Here is a 17,224-nt window from a genome sequence, read left to right as displayed (position 1 = left end):
GGTGATTATTGTTGGCATAAAACTGTTTAACAATGTAACTTGAAATCATGTAGAACTTACTTGGACTCCAAGTCCAAGAAAGCCTCAACGACTAAGACGAGGCAAGAGGAGCAAGAAATCAAGTGGAGGGAATGTGACATCAAGTGTAATGTGCAGTCCAGTTGTCAGGATTCAAGTCAGCTGCGCTGGACATTTAAACCTGCGGATTACCTGCAGCAGAAGGATCGAGGAAGGAGAGAGCAGGAAGGCGGCAGAGTGCGCAGGGCAGGAAGAGAGACCAGTGGCTGAAGCAATCTCAAGGAGAAGAACCGTGGGTAGAACAGGAGAAGCAGATTGGTAGCATTCAGGACCAGAAAAGAGAAGGCAGTGAAGGACTCAGATGCCGGCACGGGAACCAAACAAGACTCTGCCAAGAAGGGGACGCTGGCCCCGCGCATGCTCCTTGGAGAAGCTTCACGATGAACCGGTGAGTCAGCCGGTGAGTCAGCCTAGACGAGTAGTTGGCCCCAGACGTGCAAACCTGTTAAAGGCTATTTGGGAAGCAAATTTGAATACCAACCAAATAGAAGTGAAACCAAAAGGCGAATATGGTACAATTTTTTTAACATGAGAGGTCAGTTGTCGAAACCTGGAACCAGCATTGCCTAAGCCAAGAGACATTGTAAGTGAAACAAAGCAGCAAAAGTTGTACAATTCTCCTGACATGAGATGTCAGTTGGTGGAAACCTGGAACAAGCATTGCCAAGAGCTATGAGAGCTTGAACAAACCCTCATATATGGGATGTCAATGAGGGGGAAATTGGTACAAGTAATAACTCAAGTCAACAAAGTTGTGCTGTTGGAGAAGTACAATTGTGTGATGTTTAAATGATAATTTGATTGTTGCAGAGAGACCTGATAAAAGTATCAGGTATTGTACCTTTTTGGAAAGAGATTCCTGGCAGAAGAGTACACCAGGGGAACGGTGTGAGCCAAAGGGTAGATATTCCTGGCAGGAGAGTAAACCAGGCTATCAAGAGTTTCAGTTGATCCGTTTCCTGGTAGGAGAGTGTTCCAGGAAACCCAATTTGAATTGGTGTGTTGGAGAGAAACTGTGTCAAATTAAGTTGTGATTTCAATTGAACATTTTGTCAAGCAGAGAATTTTAAAAGACTTGCCTTTTGCCACTTTCTTTTATCACTATTGCAGCAAAGACACTTGTTTAACCATTCTGAAACATAGGAAAGAATTTCCTTTACCCTACTCCAACCAGTGGTGCTGAAAAGATATTTTGTTTTGCCATCCTGAAAGGCTAGGAGAGGCTTCCGCTTTGTTTCATTCAAACCAGTGTTGTGGAAAGAACATTTATTTTGTCATCCTGTGGTTTGTCATCCTGTGGAGAGTATTAGGTAAAAGACATTTGTATTGCATTTGAGAGACTGGTCATGACACAACATTTTGAACAGTTTTTCCTATTATAATCCAGGAGAAGGGAACCAACCCCTGGACACAAGAATTGTTTTGGTTAAAGTTATATGTTTGAGTTTTTGCACATTTCTGTTGAGTTGACATTTGAAACATTTACCGTGCACCTTTTTCTTGTGTACGTTATGAGGGTAAGATTTAGTTTAGACACAAGGTCAGACTGCTTTAGTTTTAGTTTCATAGGAAGGGGCATTCACGTTAGGATAAGAAAAGTTAGGCCTTTATCCAAATCCTTTTCTGTTAATAAAATGACTAATGATGTGAATATTACTAGTGTGTGTCTGCCTCTCATTCCTGACCCCTCACAGTTATCAGAATCTTCTAATATGTGCTAACCAATAACCTTTGCTTCTGTTAAGCCTGCTTTGAAGGCCGCTTGACACTCTACTGGCAGGTCAGATAGAAAATCCCAGATTTCGCTCCATAATGTTTGGTTAGCCGCAGCAAGTATTGCTTCCACATTAGCCTGTCTGACATGTAACCCTGAATTTAGGTATACTTTTTAACCAAATGATTCTATAATCAAGCTGTTGCAGATGTTTTAGAGGAAGCCAACCCTGCTGAAGGCTTTGAATAAAGAGATGCAGCGGCTACCATAGAAGAATGCAGTTGGGGGTGGGAGGCCAACAGCACTAATTCACCTTCCATTTGCCTGAACCTAGCGTCCAGACATTGGTTTGTAGATGAAGTTGAGTGGGGTTTAAGCCACAACTTTTTCGCTACCGACAAAATATCTTTTTGCAATGGTATTCCAGAGAGGTTAGTTTGCCTAAGAGATAAAACCTCTGCCAAAACCCCCGCTTCCTGTTGCGGTATAGGTACTCCTAAGAATCCAGCGAGACCAGAAATGCAGAGGTGGTGTTGGAGGAGGATTTCCTTCCACCTTGAAAGACGGTTCTTGAGTGATCTCTGTGTTAAAGCATCACAGGCCGTGCAAGAATCCCACCGGAGTTCAGCTCCAAGACACTTTAAGCAGACCGAATGGGAGTCTGAAGCTGGAAAGGATCTTTCGCAGGATGCTTACCTCGAAAACCCACTCTGAGCCCACATATGCCAGGGAGTGGGGTGCCAAAAAAGAACGAAAAACGCGGGGAGAAAATGTGTTGGGCAGCAAAAATGCACGCATTAATGCAAGGCAGGTACGATCCGGTCCAAGTGGAAAAGAGTATGGAGGTAAGGCGCCTGTGGGCGTTGCTTGTGAAGCATGGTTACGCCTGCAGGGGCGCCCCAGCACACTCTAAATTTAAAGGGGAAGCATTTTTTGCGAGGCAATATCATACCGGTCCCGTTCCTGTACCAGGAAGGCCATACAGTTTGGAGGAAAAGGGACGGGATGTAGGAGTATATAAAGAGAAAAGAGAAATGGTACAAGCACACACCCCCTACGCCCTGCAGTTTCTACTGAGAAACACAGTTTACAATAACCGTCAGACCCTGAACAAATGCATGCTGAATTGTCTGTGTGGAGAATGGAAAGAATATTAATAAAGTCAGTTGGGCAATTTATATTCCTAAGGAATAGTTTTACCCTCCTGACTTTGTCAAATGCAGTGCTCAGGTCTGTGAAGGCCACACAAATGGCCTCTTTCTGCTAATAAATGGAATTAGATACAATCAAATACAAATGAAGGGTCTGCTCATTCTCTCCTACTCCCTCCCAAAATCCCATTTGGCTACCAGCAAGCGCTTGTTCGGTATCAACCAAATCGTGCAGTCGGGCCAAAACCACCCTGCCAAAAATGTTGAGATGAGAATCCCAAGAGGGAGATATGTACGTAGGTAGATGGCAATTCCCTGTTACCTTTCTTAGAAATGGGAACTATAATGGAGCGTCCCTAAAACAACGGAAATAAACCTAGTTCCAACATACAGCTGATGGAGTGCATGAGGACTGGGGACCAAAATTCTTCTAGAGACCAAAACAAATCTGAGGGAATGGCATCAGGGCTGGGACTTCTCTCTCGCTTGCTTTTGTAAAGCCATTAAGATCTCGGAATAAGAGAATCATGCCTCAGTTTTCTGGGGTATAACATCCTGCTTAGGGGTCAATTAACATATGCACCAGAATTGTAAATGCTTTGAGCCTTTTCCAACTGTTAAGTGAAATGAAGACATAATCAACTGTAGTGGTGCCCATTTAATTCACAAAGGTAAAATTCCCCAGCTATCATCACTCTGTCGCCCATTGATCAGACTTAGACCCCTATTCCTACAACCAGTTAGAGTATTAGACCATTCAAACATGCATTAGACCATATTATCTCTCTCCATTCTTCCCTCTGATCCCGACACACACTGCAGGGCACCCTGGATGTTCTGATCTCCTTAGATTCCCCTACTCTAACCCTCTCACCACTCCTCTCTCTTGGAGTGACCACTTGCTCCTTTCCTCCCACCTCTCTCTCTCTCTCTCTCTACCCCACAGGTTAAGCCGACTCCAGCATTGCCACCTACCCTTTGTCATCTAACCAATGAAGCATGTGTCAGTTGAGGCTTTCACCGCCACTTTCTCTGCTTCTCCTGCACCTTTGGCTGACTCACACCCTGACACAGCCCTCCCTAACCTTCATCTCTCTATCTATAACACTCTGGATGTCTTTGCCCCTGTCATGAGGATCTGCTTGAAGCGCCCAAATCCAAGTTTAACTCTTGATATGACTACGACCACGGCACCCTTAAAGCAAGTGTAGGGCGCCTGAGAGGAAGTGGAGGGCATCAGGCGCACTCCCTGACAAACTAGCCTACTGCCTGCTCCAAAAGCAAAACAGACTCTCTGTTCTCACTAAAACGAGAGCCTACATCGAAGCCTGTGTCCCTGCAGCATCTAACAACTCGGCCGAATCTTTCCAAATCTGCAAGGAGCTGGCCAATCCTGCTGCAGTTTCTACCTCTCATGTTCCCTCCCAGGCCCTCTGCACGGCCCAGGCCTCTCATTTCACCATTAAAACTCAGGACATCCTGTCCACCCTTTCTTCCTCTAACCTCCTCTTCCTCCTCCTTTACCACTCCTGGCCCGTCTGTGACCATCTCTCCTCCTCCGTTCTCCTCCTTTCCCTTGTTCAGCCCTATATAATCAAAAACAAATGAAAAGGGTCAAGGAGACCAAAAACCACCCACTCCTGTGGTCAACTAACACATTTTTCAAAGTAAATGTACAGTCAATGATTTTAATGTAAGCCACAAAGTGACATGTTTCTACAAGCAGATTGACACAGGAAGCTCAATCATTACAAATGGAAATCAATATATGATATATGTGGTGTTCTAAGGTGACCGCCTTGGATTGTGATTGAGAGAGAAAGAATGTACAGACCCTGCTACCATAGAAGGGCTAACATGGGTTACAACATTACAAACGCAATACAGTACATGGTGCTAAATAGCACAGTGGTACAAACAGTGTATGTGTTAGAACACTGGGACTTGAAGTCATGTAGTCAACACAGGGTGTTTCGGCCTTAAAAGGATGGATTTATAGCCGTTCATGTGCAGGCCTTCATCAGGACGGAGAACTGGAGGTGGGGAGTATCCTGTGCGTTCGTCTCTGGCTGAGTGAGGCACAGAGGGTATTCACGGGCCGACTGGAACAGGTCACCGGTCCATCCGGGACAGATGATGTCCTGGTATGCAGATCCAAACTCAGTAATGTAATGAATATCAATTGAATCAGAGGAGGTGCCGTTGGTGCATCCAGTAAATCGCACCTGGATTCAGCATAGGGACCGACGCCTCGTGGTCAGGGCCTCCGGAGGAGGAACCAGGAGCCCTTGTATTATAATAGTCCTTGTTCACCCCTGACAATGTTTCTAGACAAGATCGATCTATGAAAGTCTCATCAAAGCAGACTCTCCCCTGCTGATCGAGAACCATCAAGGACCAGATCGAAACCCTTGCTCCAGCCTTGGCCGATCTCTGTAATCACTTCTTTGCCACTGGAACTTCCCCTCCCCCTCAATCACTCCCTTGTGCAACCCCTTCTTAAGAAGCCCTCTTCCGATCCTTCCTCTCCGGCTAACTATCGCCCGATCTCCATCACTCCTTTTCTGGGCAAACTCCTGGAAGAGCAGGCCATCCCCCAGCTTAATCTGCATACTGAATCTGTTGGTTGTCTCCACGATCACCGGTCTGGCTTCAGAGCTGCCAGAAGCATGGGCACTGTTCTCCTGAACTCCCGTGAAGACCTGATCTCTAATCTTCCTTATGTCCTCATTCTCCCCGATCTATCCTCTGCTTTCGATGCAGTCAACCATGCCATCCTGCTCAATCCCCACTGCATCACTAATTTCTGCTCCAATTTTCAGTGTCATGCGGATGACAGCCAGCCCTCTTTCAGGCTCTCCTCAGCTACCTCTGCTCCTTTGCTCATACCAGACTGGGCCGCCAATGATCCCTGCCAGTAAGACTGAGAGCCTCCTCATTGGTACATCTGCTCCCTCCTTTCCTCTCTTTCTCTGGCCGCCCACTCTGGGACCTCTTCCTGCTCCCTCCTGTGAGGCTAAGTCCCTTGGTGTCATCTTTGACTCCACCCTCTCCTTCTCTCATCTCTCCAACGTCTCTAAGAAGTCAAACTATCAGCTGCACCTCCTCAGAGGTAGTCTTCTATTTCTCACTTTCTCCTAGAAGCTCACTGTCTCCAGAGATCTGGACCTCTCTAAGCTGGACTACTGCAACAGGCTCTTTCTTAATCTGCCTGCAACTACTCTTCGACCTTTACAACTTATACAGAACAGGACTGAGAGACTTGTCCTTGGTCTCAAGCCAAGGGATCGTATCTCTCCAGCTCTGAAATCTGTCCAGTGGCTCCCTGTGGCTGCAAGGATCAAGTGCAAGACCCTTTGCATCATCCACAAGGCTTTCTGGGGCCTGATACCGCACTACTTTCTCTTTCTAAACCTCTTCCTTCTCGAGCTCTTTGCTTATCCACCTCGAATTCTCTGAGGGTCAGTGCGGGGGCAGATCACTCTCCTCGGCTGTTGCCTCCCTCTGGAACAGCCTCACTGCCTCTCTCAAACTTCAGCAGAACCACCTCCGGTTCCGGAAGCAACTCAAGACCTTCCTTTTCGCTTCCGCTTTCTCTCACCCTCTCCCCCTGCTAATGTTCCAGACTGCTCCGCGCATTGGTCATCTGGCTACCCTCTGAACTCGGGTCCAGGTTCCTGCATGTCCAGTTGCCCTTGCACTGCCTCCGGGCTCCCCCTGCATTTAAGGGTCTGTACCTGCAACCCTACAGTCGCTTCTCTCTGTGCTTATGAGCCACCCGCTGGCTGCACTTATTGAATTACCTGCACTTCTTCCCACCCCTCGCCCCCTGGCACTTCTCCCCTCTGTCTTCCCCGCACCTGCGTGATCTGAATGGCACGAAGCCTAGTAAGATTGTTGTTTTGTCCTCCCTTTGTTTCCCCTCTTTGTCTTTTCACGCCTAGAAACACTTGGGTTATAAATGTCATATCATATCATACTTGGGCCCAACATGAGGGAGATGCTAAATTGAGGGTCAAGTCCTCTGCCTCAACCAAAACGTTAACCGCAGGTCTGTTTAAAACTTTCAAATTGAAATCCCCCCCCCTTAGATATATCATGATTTCTATCAGAAGCGAAGCCAACACAAAATACAAAGTGGATTTAAATTTTCATAAAGGTGAGCCACCTTGATCCATAACTAGATGATTGTAAAGGTGTCCAATATATATTATAGGGCCCTATTAAAGATATAAAATACATAGAGGAGAATGAGGAGCTAAGTACTATAGGAGAGACATCCCAGGAATCTCTCACCAAAATTGATACCCTCTCCCCATAGCCGGTTCCTAGTTATTTTTCCAGCTTCTATTTGATGAGTAACATAGCCACCCAGAAATAAACGATCTGTGGCCAATATTTCTTGGAGCAGGATTAAGTCAAAAAGTTCTAGATGTCCAACCTACTACTTTGACCAGCCAAATTGCAGGACAAAATAGAGCTAGTGCTACCCACCTCCCCCATACCCATTGTTGAGACCTCTGCTGGTTTATATGCTGGATGATCTTTCTCAGGAAGGGATGAGATAGTCAATCTAATTCTTCTAATGAATTTAAGGCCTGGAGGCTAATTTACGCTACAGAAGCAGGTATCCGTAGAAATAGTTGAAATACAATAACGAAATGAGAAATATCCGCATCTTGTACCAATCTATTTTCAACATTTTCTAAAATTATAGCGGTGGGGTGGCTTAAGGGTAATAGTCAAGGTGGGGGGAGGAGGGGAGTGTGGGGGGTCTCCCCCCCGCAATATTCAAAACAAAAAATGTGTAAATTTCTCAATTCGATATTTTAACATATATCCACAGAAGCACACTTATATTCTGTAAAACTGTGACTTTCCTACTAACAGATAAAACAGCCATATTGGTCTTCAGAACTCGATCAGACAAAATGTGATCTGCAAAAGTTAAAGCTACACAGTCGCCGCTGATATCCTTTCGTGCATTACCCACCCAGCCACTGCATCTCATCCATCAATATCTTGCACAGGTTTACTTTAGGGCCAATGATGTTTGCATTGAGCCGGTGTATCACTTTTTTTGATTAGGAGGCAGTGGATTGTACTGGCTTGTTTGGTAAAGGATAGAGCCCCACCAAAACACAACTACTGGAGCATCTTCCGGGGTGGAGTTGCAGCACGCAAAGGAGTATAACCATTTGGCCTTATTAGCCTAAACCTTTCTTCACGTATGGACTGAAGAGTATAATACAATGTAGTGTCCTGAATAACCACCTGGGAAACAACTCTCTTCTGTGAATTTTAAATAGAGGGCTTCTTGCACGCATCAGCATTATTTTTAGTTTCTCTAATCTCCGGCCTGTCAGGAGCGAAAACAGAATCACTAATGGGATCTTGTTGTTAAGTGATCTTATTATATCATTGATATTAAGTGATCCCAGATCAGATTGTCTAAAGCTCTTCAAATAGTCTGAAAGGTTATTAATCTTAATGTGTAGGCCTGAGATCTCTTTTATCATCCCTTCTTGCCAGCTTGGCAGATTTAACAGATATATCGTGGTTAGACCCTCATTTGCTGAGGGTAAAACAGCTGCATGCTCCTTGGGTTTACACCTCTCTGGAACAACAGGCTCCTCAACCGCAGAAGGTTTATCACCCCTAGTGTTAAGAGTAATATAAGTGTTTTTGAGGGCAGATGTCAAAGGCCCTTGATCTGGGCGTAATGTATCATGATTTGTTGCATTTTATTTCTCTCTAATGATGTTCCTGCAACACCCAAGCTTGCTCTCTAACCCTCATCTTGCATAGGTGCGAGTGGGGTGCCTCTAGAAAGATCCATCTCTGCTATCTGGCTATTTCCTTCTAAATCCCCATGAAATGTGTGTAAGGTGATCATCCAGGTTACATTCCATCTTCTTCGTATTACTATCAATCCTTTTTTTTTGTTTTTTTACGCTCTAATGACCCCACTTAGTCAGTCAGAATATAATTGTTCTATTTGCAATGCACCGACAGAAGATGTACTGCATGCCTTCTCCTTCTGACCAGCTTATATGAAACCTTGTAACCACATTTCACCCCATTACTCAGAGCAAAACATTTTAATCAATGCAGCACTGTATTATATGTGATTTTAAAAGGAATCAATGCTTTTTATGAAATTAGATTAAGTTTTATATTATAATGAAAATTCTTTTATAAGAAATGTATGTAATATCTACACCGTTTTTTTTTTTTTTAACAGTTTTGATTTTATTGTATGGTGTAATGGAATCCTTTTTTACAATTAAAGTTTGACTTGACTTATTAGCGACTGGCCCAACAAGCCAAGACAGAGCCTCTTGACAGCACCGACATAGTATGACACTGCATCAAAATTCCAGTATAGCCTTGTGCATAAACAAGTTCAGGAAATATGTCAAGACTATGGTATTTTAGAGCCTCAAAGCCAGCTCCTTTGTGTCATGGTCCACAAAATGGCACCCTGTGCATGATCACCACCACGGTCTGGAGCAAATTCCTCCTCAGTGTCTGCTTCACTGAAGAAAATGCTTGAGGTGAAAGAAGGCTTGCTTACGCAAGACCTTGAATGGTGAAGAAATCTCCATCTAATATCAAGAGCAGCCCAACAGCAGCATTGTCACTGGCAGTAGAGAAAGAAACACTAGCACATTTACAATTTATAGGGTACCAGAGTAGTGCAACCAAAGACCCAAAATCTGAACCCTGAGATGTGTGGAGGGGTCAAGCGTCATATGATACATGATATGATATTTTATTCATATTGTGCCCATACACAAGTCTTTCAGGGCGCGACGAGGCAAGGGAGGGGTACAAGGGAGGAACGAAACAACAATCTTACTAGGCCCAGTAACATTGAGAATGTGCAAGTGCAGGGAGGATGGGGGGGCATAAGGGGCAGGGGAGGGGTGTAAAACAGCTGAACATGTGATCAACGGCCAGCAAGGGGCAAGTGCAAGAAAAAGGTGAAGACATTGGGTGTCTAATAAGTGCAGGAAAGGGACTGTAGGGTTGCAGATACAGATCGAAGTACAAGGGTTGCCAAAAGGCAGTGCAGGTGTGGGGCTGGGTGGGCAGGGATCTGGGCCCGAAATTATAGGTTAGCCAGGTGCCCAGTGCCGAAACAGACAGATCAGCAGGGGAGCGGGAGGGAGAAGGCAGAAGCAAAGAGGAAGGTCTTGGAGGTACTTTCGGAACCGAAGATGGTTCTCCTCAAGTTTCAGAGAGGCAGGGAGGCTGTTCCAGAGGGAGGCCCCAGCCGAAAAAAGAGATCTACCCCCAACTTGTTGCTTTGAGAAGCGGATGACCCTGAGGAAGTTGGAGGAGCGAAGAGCTCGAGTAGGAAGGTATTTCCGAAGGAAGAGGTGAAGGTAAGGCGGCCCCAGAAGGCCTTGTGGACAATGCAAAGGTTCTTGAACTTAATCCTTGCAGGCATAACTGTCCTGCTAACAAATAAAATGGCAGATCAATGCAGGCATCCAGGGACCCTTATCCAATGAAGACCTTTATTTTTTTTGTTAAGTAACTAACAACTAGGGTGTACATAAAATTAAACTATATTTTTACTTGCCTAACCTCTGTATTTACTCCCAAACAACGGTGTGTGGATCTATTTTTACAGGGTTCCTGGTGCAGTAAGACAAGTAGTATCAGTATAAGAAGAACACATGTTACACTTCCAGGATCAGGCCAAGGGGAGATGTGTACCTTATAACTGTCCCTGAAGATGTTTGCAAACTCAGTAAAGAGGCAGTCTCAGCTGATTGTAGTTAGTGTTTCTGCTCAGCTCTGATCAATCAGTTTGCGGCACAATGCCATCAATCTGGTTTGGTGCGTTGCTAGTCTCAGCATTTATGTTGGAAAAGTTATATGTATTACTCCATCAACACTGGCACCTACATATGCAGTGGATTACTTTGTTTCCTGGTTAGCTTGACCTTATTTGATACCCATGTGTTTGGACTAAACAACTTAATTTGGAACCAAATCTCTTGATTTATTGGGTACATCTCAACGGCCTATGTGACAAATCTGGGGAATTTGCCCCTTGTTCCATAGGAGGAGCCACCCCTTTCGATGCTAGGGAGGAGAGCCTGCTCAGTAAAACCTTACCTAAGGTTTTAGGAAAGCAGGACCTCACTGAGAGCGACTTCCCTTAAGGGGACAAGAGCTCCCACTCCATGGGGAACTCCCTATACATAAGGTAGTAGAAATACTGACATTACCTCTAGGTGTTAGGCTCAAGGTAATGCTGACAATACACCTATGTGTTTGGCTCAAGTTAATGCTAAACTTCGAACATGCTTGACAGCTTGTGGTGAACAATGGACCCCTTTTGAATATCGGAGCAAGAATAATGGGCCAAAAACCATTGAATGGAGGAGAATCCCAATGCTGAGTCGAGGCTCAGACGTGAGAAGATCGGCAAGGAGTAGAGGCCGCTGAAGCGCAGAAGGAGGCGGACGCCCGAGGGAGACACTGTCCGCCGGATAAGGGAGCGTGCAGGGCCTGAGAGGAATAGGCAGCGCAAAGCAAACCTAACCTGGAGGTGTGACCACATACAGGAAGTGGGAGACACAGAGCCCAAAAACAGATGCTGATTCCAGAGACGAAAGGAGAACTGGGGTCCTCCACTCTCAGACCAAGAGCCAACAAGCGAGAGAGATGAGATGAACGGAACAAAAAGACAGCTAGCATCCAGTGCGGAAGAGCAGCAAGAAATGGAGAACGTTGCCGTCACTTATGAGACAGACCCTCTCTGAGCAAGCACCACAACACAGCAGGTATGCAGGTTGCCTAGGTTGGATGGAGAAGAAGAGAAAACGAACAGGGAAAAGGAAAGGACTATCCAAGCCCTATCCAAGGGTCACAGAGACCTGAGAGAAGAGAAAGCACGAGACCAGGAGAAGGGTTACAGGAGCCAGAGAAACCAGAGCAGCATAAACCTCACGAAGGGTCACAGGGACCTGAGAAAACTAAGAGCCAGAAGCAGAGAAGGGTCATAGGAACCCTAAAGAACTAAGTGAGATATTGGGTCAGGGGGCCCGAAAGGAGCCACAGGTGCACACTAGAGAGAAAGCAGATATCACTGGAGCACATAGGCACCCGAAAGTTGGTCGAAGTGTGGAGAGATCAGCTAAATTGGTGGAAAGGGATCAGGGGAAAAACCCTCCACCTAAAGAAATGTGGACATTTTGATTTCCAGGAACTTGAGACTTTTTGGTTGAACTTTGGGGAACTTTGAGGAACCTTTGACTGATCAGAACTGTTTTATTTGAGTAGCATGGCTATTTACTTCTAATCATTGGATCCAGGCCCAGGGGGATTCCTGGGACAACCAGAGATAACATTGTGAAGAACCAAGAGTGGAGAGCACTGAAACCTTTTTTGCTAAGTGGTAGGGCCAGTTTAGTGGATAGGTTTGGACCGAGGACTATCTTTATGACTATAGACGAGCACCTTAGTTTAGTTTGGTGAGGAAGGGAACTACCTTTTAGTAGTAAGGTGAGTGAGACGTTGTCTTTTAATTTAAATAAAACTATGTTCCAACAAGTCCTCTGGTCCAAGCCCTCCTTTTGGCTTGCCACATCTCATAAAGAAGGAGTCAAAGGTCTCCCATGATTTAGAACTCCGATACTTTGCCTGATAATGGCGACTACAAACTCAGGCAAGACAATCTAAAAACTTAATTTAAACATAATGCACAGAAGTCTAACAAAAAGCAGCATTTTTATTTGAGGATATTATTGGTTCCTTCTTTTCCCTAAACACTATTTCGACAAAGGAAAGGTAGAATGGGTATAGAATGATTTACTCCATATAAACTCTTCTCAAACGTGGCTGATGTACTTACTTTGGCAGCACTAATGACAGTGGCAGTGTAAGATTGGATGTTGTCTCCACAGGCTCCACCATGGGATTGGTGACACCGGATCAGCTGTAAAGAGAACAGCAGATTAAAGTCGATTCATAGATACAACCCTTAACAGCCATCAATTAGCATGATTCACACTCTATCTGCATCTGGAAACATATGTGCAAGATTGCATGCGGGTGCATCTTTGGGACGCAAAGACCCTGTGCCACTTAAACCCACCTTTGAATAATCCTTTGGATGCCACCCAGACTTATCCCCTTACATGAATACTACAGTTAACAGAAGGACAAAGGTAACAATTAGACTATGTGGTGGTTTTAGGGTTGTAATGTCCTATCCTATTTTGCCAATTCTTTCAAACACATGTTAAAAGCATTGCAACAATCCTAGTTTGAGTGGGGGTTTAGATTCCATTAAGAGACACTCAGGCGAGTGTTATCCCTCTAACCCTCCCTCATATTGATGCTGTTTTCTCCTTCTCCAGTGGTTATGCAAGGACAAGATTAGCGAGTCACCTTCGCGCATGTGGCCGGAGGATTGAAGGCTCTGTTGGAGTTCCACTTCGGGAGGGCTGGCGCTTCTGGTCTGGAGTGCTGTTTCTTGTTCTGCTTTTCTCTCACAGCTACAGAAGAAGATGAGCTGCATGGAGCTTTATAGGGCAGGAAAGACCTTGATTAGCTGTTGATGCCAGGACAGCCATTTTAGATTGGGGTCTTTTGTGTTTTTTCTCAAAGTTGGTGTGTTATCTTAAATGGTTTGGTGTATGGAAACATATTTAAATCTTTGCTGCTGGTTATCTGTAAAGGAGTTTATTGCATAATAGTCACCTCAGTGTCTGTTAATAGACTCTAAACCCCCACTCACGCTAGGGCAGGGGGTTAGCCATTGTTGCGGTCAGATCTGGTACAGTTAAAATGTGATGTCTGTTTCTTGTCTTGCAAGAAAAAATAAAAACTCTCTCTGCTTTACTACTATCCTAAACTGAGTTTATTCTCTAACATTCTTACAGTGCAACACAGACCTGTTGTGCTTCTCTAGAGCAACGCTAACAGGCAGAGCGCCTTCTCCCAAATGCTCCAGTGTGCCTATATAGGAGGTAACAAGTCTGATTTCAAAACTTTTATGGGCTGCTGGGGAGGGGGCTGACTCAGAATGGTGCTTCTGTGCAGGCGCTAAGGGGGTGCTGTTTTACAGATGTAGTCATCATGACAGAGCTTTTCTGGTTATCTCTAGTAAACTCTGGTGAATAGAGCTGCGCCTGGTTATAAAAAACTTTTTTTTTAAAACCGAATACTCTGGAGTGCGCACCCCTTGTCAATATCAGTCTGATCGAATTAAATATTGTTAACAGAAATTGGTAACAGAATCAGGTCTGTATTAAATAGTGTGGCAGGGTCTGGGTCTTAACCCAATCAATGGTATGGGGAGACTGCGCAGAATCTGGGGTGGACAGACTACCAGGGGGCACATGCCAGAGCCAACCCTACCTACCCCAAGGTGGGTTGAGGGAGTCGCACCCTGTGCCTAATCCCTCTGAGCAAGTGTTATGCTGAAATAATGTTGGTACCACTGTCTGTTCCACTGTACCTGTTAGCCTTTTTTCTGTCCAGAGTTCCTTTACATTTTTGACCAGACCTCTAAGCCTATAAACTTCAGAATGAGCCACACAGCAGCTGAGAGATCCTCAGCGAGCCCCAACTTTCCGGCAATGGTCCATTGGGCATCAAACACTTTGCAGCGCTGGGGAAACTGACCCAAGCCATGACCCATGAGCATTTTGGAGAAATGGGTGAAAAGAGGTAAAAACAGAGACAGAAATTGGAATGGGACAACGTACGCAGATCCCCATTCCACCAACGTGGACACCTGCCTATTTTATGTACAGAGAGAACAATAGTGCCACATGCAATGAAATCAAAGAATTGCGCAATTTGATGTGGGAGAATAAGCATTACCAATAACCGCTTGAAGGGATCTGATCTTGATGGGCTAGCAAATCTGAAGAACATATTAGAATCAAGGAAAGGAAAGGGTGGCCTAGAACAATTTGGTGAGACTATGCCACCTGTTATGAGGAGGCATATGAGAGATAAAAATGCATCCAAACTAAAGGGTTTAAGAGATTGGAATGAAAAAATACAGGATCAAATTAAAAAACCTGAGAAATAAGGGAAGAATGAGAGACGAATTGGGCCAGCACCCACTGAGTCCTATCATCAATTAATAAAATATGAGCAAGATGAGGAGACTACAGAGGGCATAAGAGACACCTTCATCATTAGTATAAGAACACAATGCGCAACCGCTACACCCCTGCCTTCTCAGGCAGCAGGATCGCAGCAGGCTCAGAGCTCGGCCAGAAGCCCATTATTTCCACTCAACAACTGACTGCTCCACTGCAGTATTCCATAGGTTCCTATGACCTTCAGACATCAACAGGAAGAGGGATCTTACCAGCATATGCTAAAACACCAGACTCTGTGTAGCTGACCGCTCGCAGGTTTTCGAGAATGCCTATATCTTCTCAATTTGCGGCTTTGCTAATGAAAGGAGGTAACGATTATGGGAAAGACGCTGCAACAATCCAAGAACCATTGAGACAAGTACAAGGAATGGGAGGATCAGATGGTGAGGAAAATAATCTAGTGACTGTACCGGAGACCAAAGGAACCTAGTTAAGAAATTCTGAATATTAGAGATGAAGCATAGAGATTAGTTGAGGAACTCCATCAGTGTTATATCCCTGCATGAACCAGCTTATCAGGTTAATTGTGCCAATGATGATTAGAGAAAGACTGGTGTGACAAATCTGGAACGGCAGTTAACCAAGGGACAGGCAATGAGTTAGAACAGGCTCAAAACAGATTACCCGAACCAGTCACCACAACCCCACCCCCTCCCCAGCCCCACTTACCTGATCGAAACATATCAATACATTTTATGAACTTTTGATTAATATTAGGAAATGTTGATTATTTTATGGATATGTTCTGTTTTGTATTGTGTATGTCACTGCTTATGTTATAATAAACTATAATCACACAAACATAACATCTTATTGTGAAAACGTAACATAATAGCTGATTAAAACAAGCACAAGCTTTTATAAGCCATCTTCAGTGCATTGTAAATCACAGATGTTACTACTACCTAACTCAATTGTACTCATTTTTATCGACTGTAAAGCTAAAAGCAGAAAGGACCCTACCAAATTATGAACATATGCATCCAAATTCTACAAAGAACAGAATGCAATATGATGTAAGCATAAAAGCCAAGGCGTTGTGATTATTGTATCCCTAGCCTGGGACAATTTGAGACTCTGCTCTAAGACTTGCACTTCTTTTTTTTATTTTTATTTTATTTGTTTTTAATCTCTACAGATTTTTTTACAAAGAAAAGTAGTAGTTGTAGCAAGTAGACAGAAAAACTGAAGGACTGTAGAACAAACTGAAAGGAAGAAAAAAAGAAAAAACTGTTTGGTAAAACTGAAGAAAGAACAGACCGTGGTCAAAAAAGAAGAAAGAGGAGGAAAATTAGTTTGTTGGTGTAATTGGAGCAGTGTTTAAGATCTGAGCGGGAAGCATCACTTTGAAAACGTATTGAATGATGTTCACTGTCGCTCTGAGCCATTTCTGTTTGTCGCCTCCGATCAATTTATTCCAACTATTTTCCTCATCTTGAAGTGTGAAGTTAGATAAACTGTCTTTCAAATATATAAAACAAATTTCTCGCGTCGCTGGACAGTTCAGGAGGAGATGGCGGATTGTTTCCTTTACAGTAGTGGATTTGCAAATTTGGCAACAGTTGGTTAGGGATAGGTGTCTTATAGCCAAAACTTAATTTGTTTCCAATAAATTCAGTCGGATTTTTAAAAGGTAATTACGCGCCGACCTACTTGGGAAAAGCTTTAGGTAGGGTTGTAAAGAGTCCAACTTCTTGAAAAACGGGGGGAGATGGCTGGAGAGTTTTTATTTGTTAGCAGTTTCGATAGTCTTAATCCAGTCGAGCTCTTTAATCTTTTTGATAACTTTTACTGGGTTGGTTATAAGCTTGTCTGCGTTACTTTCAACTGAATTTAGAATAGACAAGTTCTTGGTTTCCCATCTTATCAACATTTGGCAAGTGCAAAGCCGGATTTCTTCGTTTATCAGGCGGTAGGCGTATGGCGAGTCTTTCTGAATACATTTCCTGTATAGTAGGACGCTGTTGCAGTCTATTGTTGTTGACAAAGACGAGAGACTGAGTTCGCGTCTAATCAATGTGATGAGTGTCGATTTTGGGAGACCCAGAATTGATCTCCAAAAAAAAAAATCGCTTCTAGTTTTGGCCACAATTCTGCAGGAAGTTTCGGCATGGCGTCCGCGCCGTAGGCCAAGGATG

The 17,224-nt window shown here is 44.3% G+C and overlaps 1 protein-coding gene across 4 annotated transcripts in view; it reads right to left on the bottom strand.

Annotated features, from left to right (window-relative positions):
* Positions 1 to 17,224, bottom strand: part of BCAS3 (BCAS3 microtubule associated cell migration factor) — a 3,943,855-nt gene that overhangs the window by 2,075,070 nt on the left and 1,851,561 nt on the right. For 3 of the 4 annotated variants that reach the window (XM_069615076.1, XM_069615077.1, XM_069615079.1), the window contains exon 11: positions 12,818 to 12,901. The exons of the other annotated variant lie outside the window; for it this stretch is intronic. In XM_069615076.1, the coding sequence (XP_069471177.1) occupies positions 12,818 to 12,901 (84 nt within the window). The remainder of the gene's footprint in view (positions 1 to 12,817; positions 12,902 to 17,224) is intronic. 4 annotated transcript variants of the gene reach the window in all.

Source organism: Ambystoma mexicanum, chromosome 9, assembly GCF_040938575.1.
Source record: "Ambystoma mexicanum isolate Mex_15411 chromosome 9, UKY_AmexF1_1, whole genome shotgun sequence".
NCBI classification, from domain to species: Eukaryota; Metazoa; Chordata; class Amphibia; order Caudata; family Ambystomatidae; genus Ambystoma; species Ambystoma mexicanum.
This window is presented reverse-complemented; position numbering and strand designations above follow the sequence as displayed.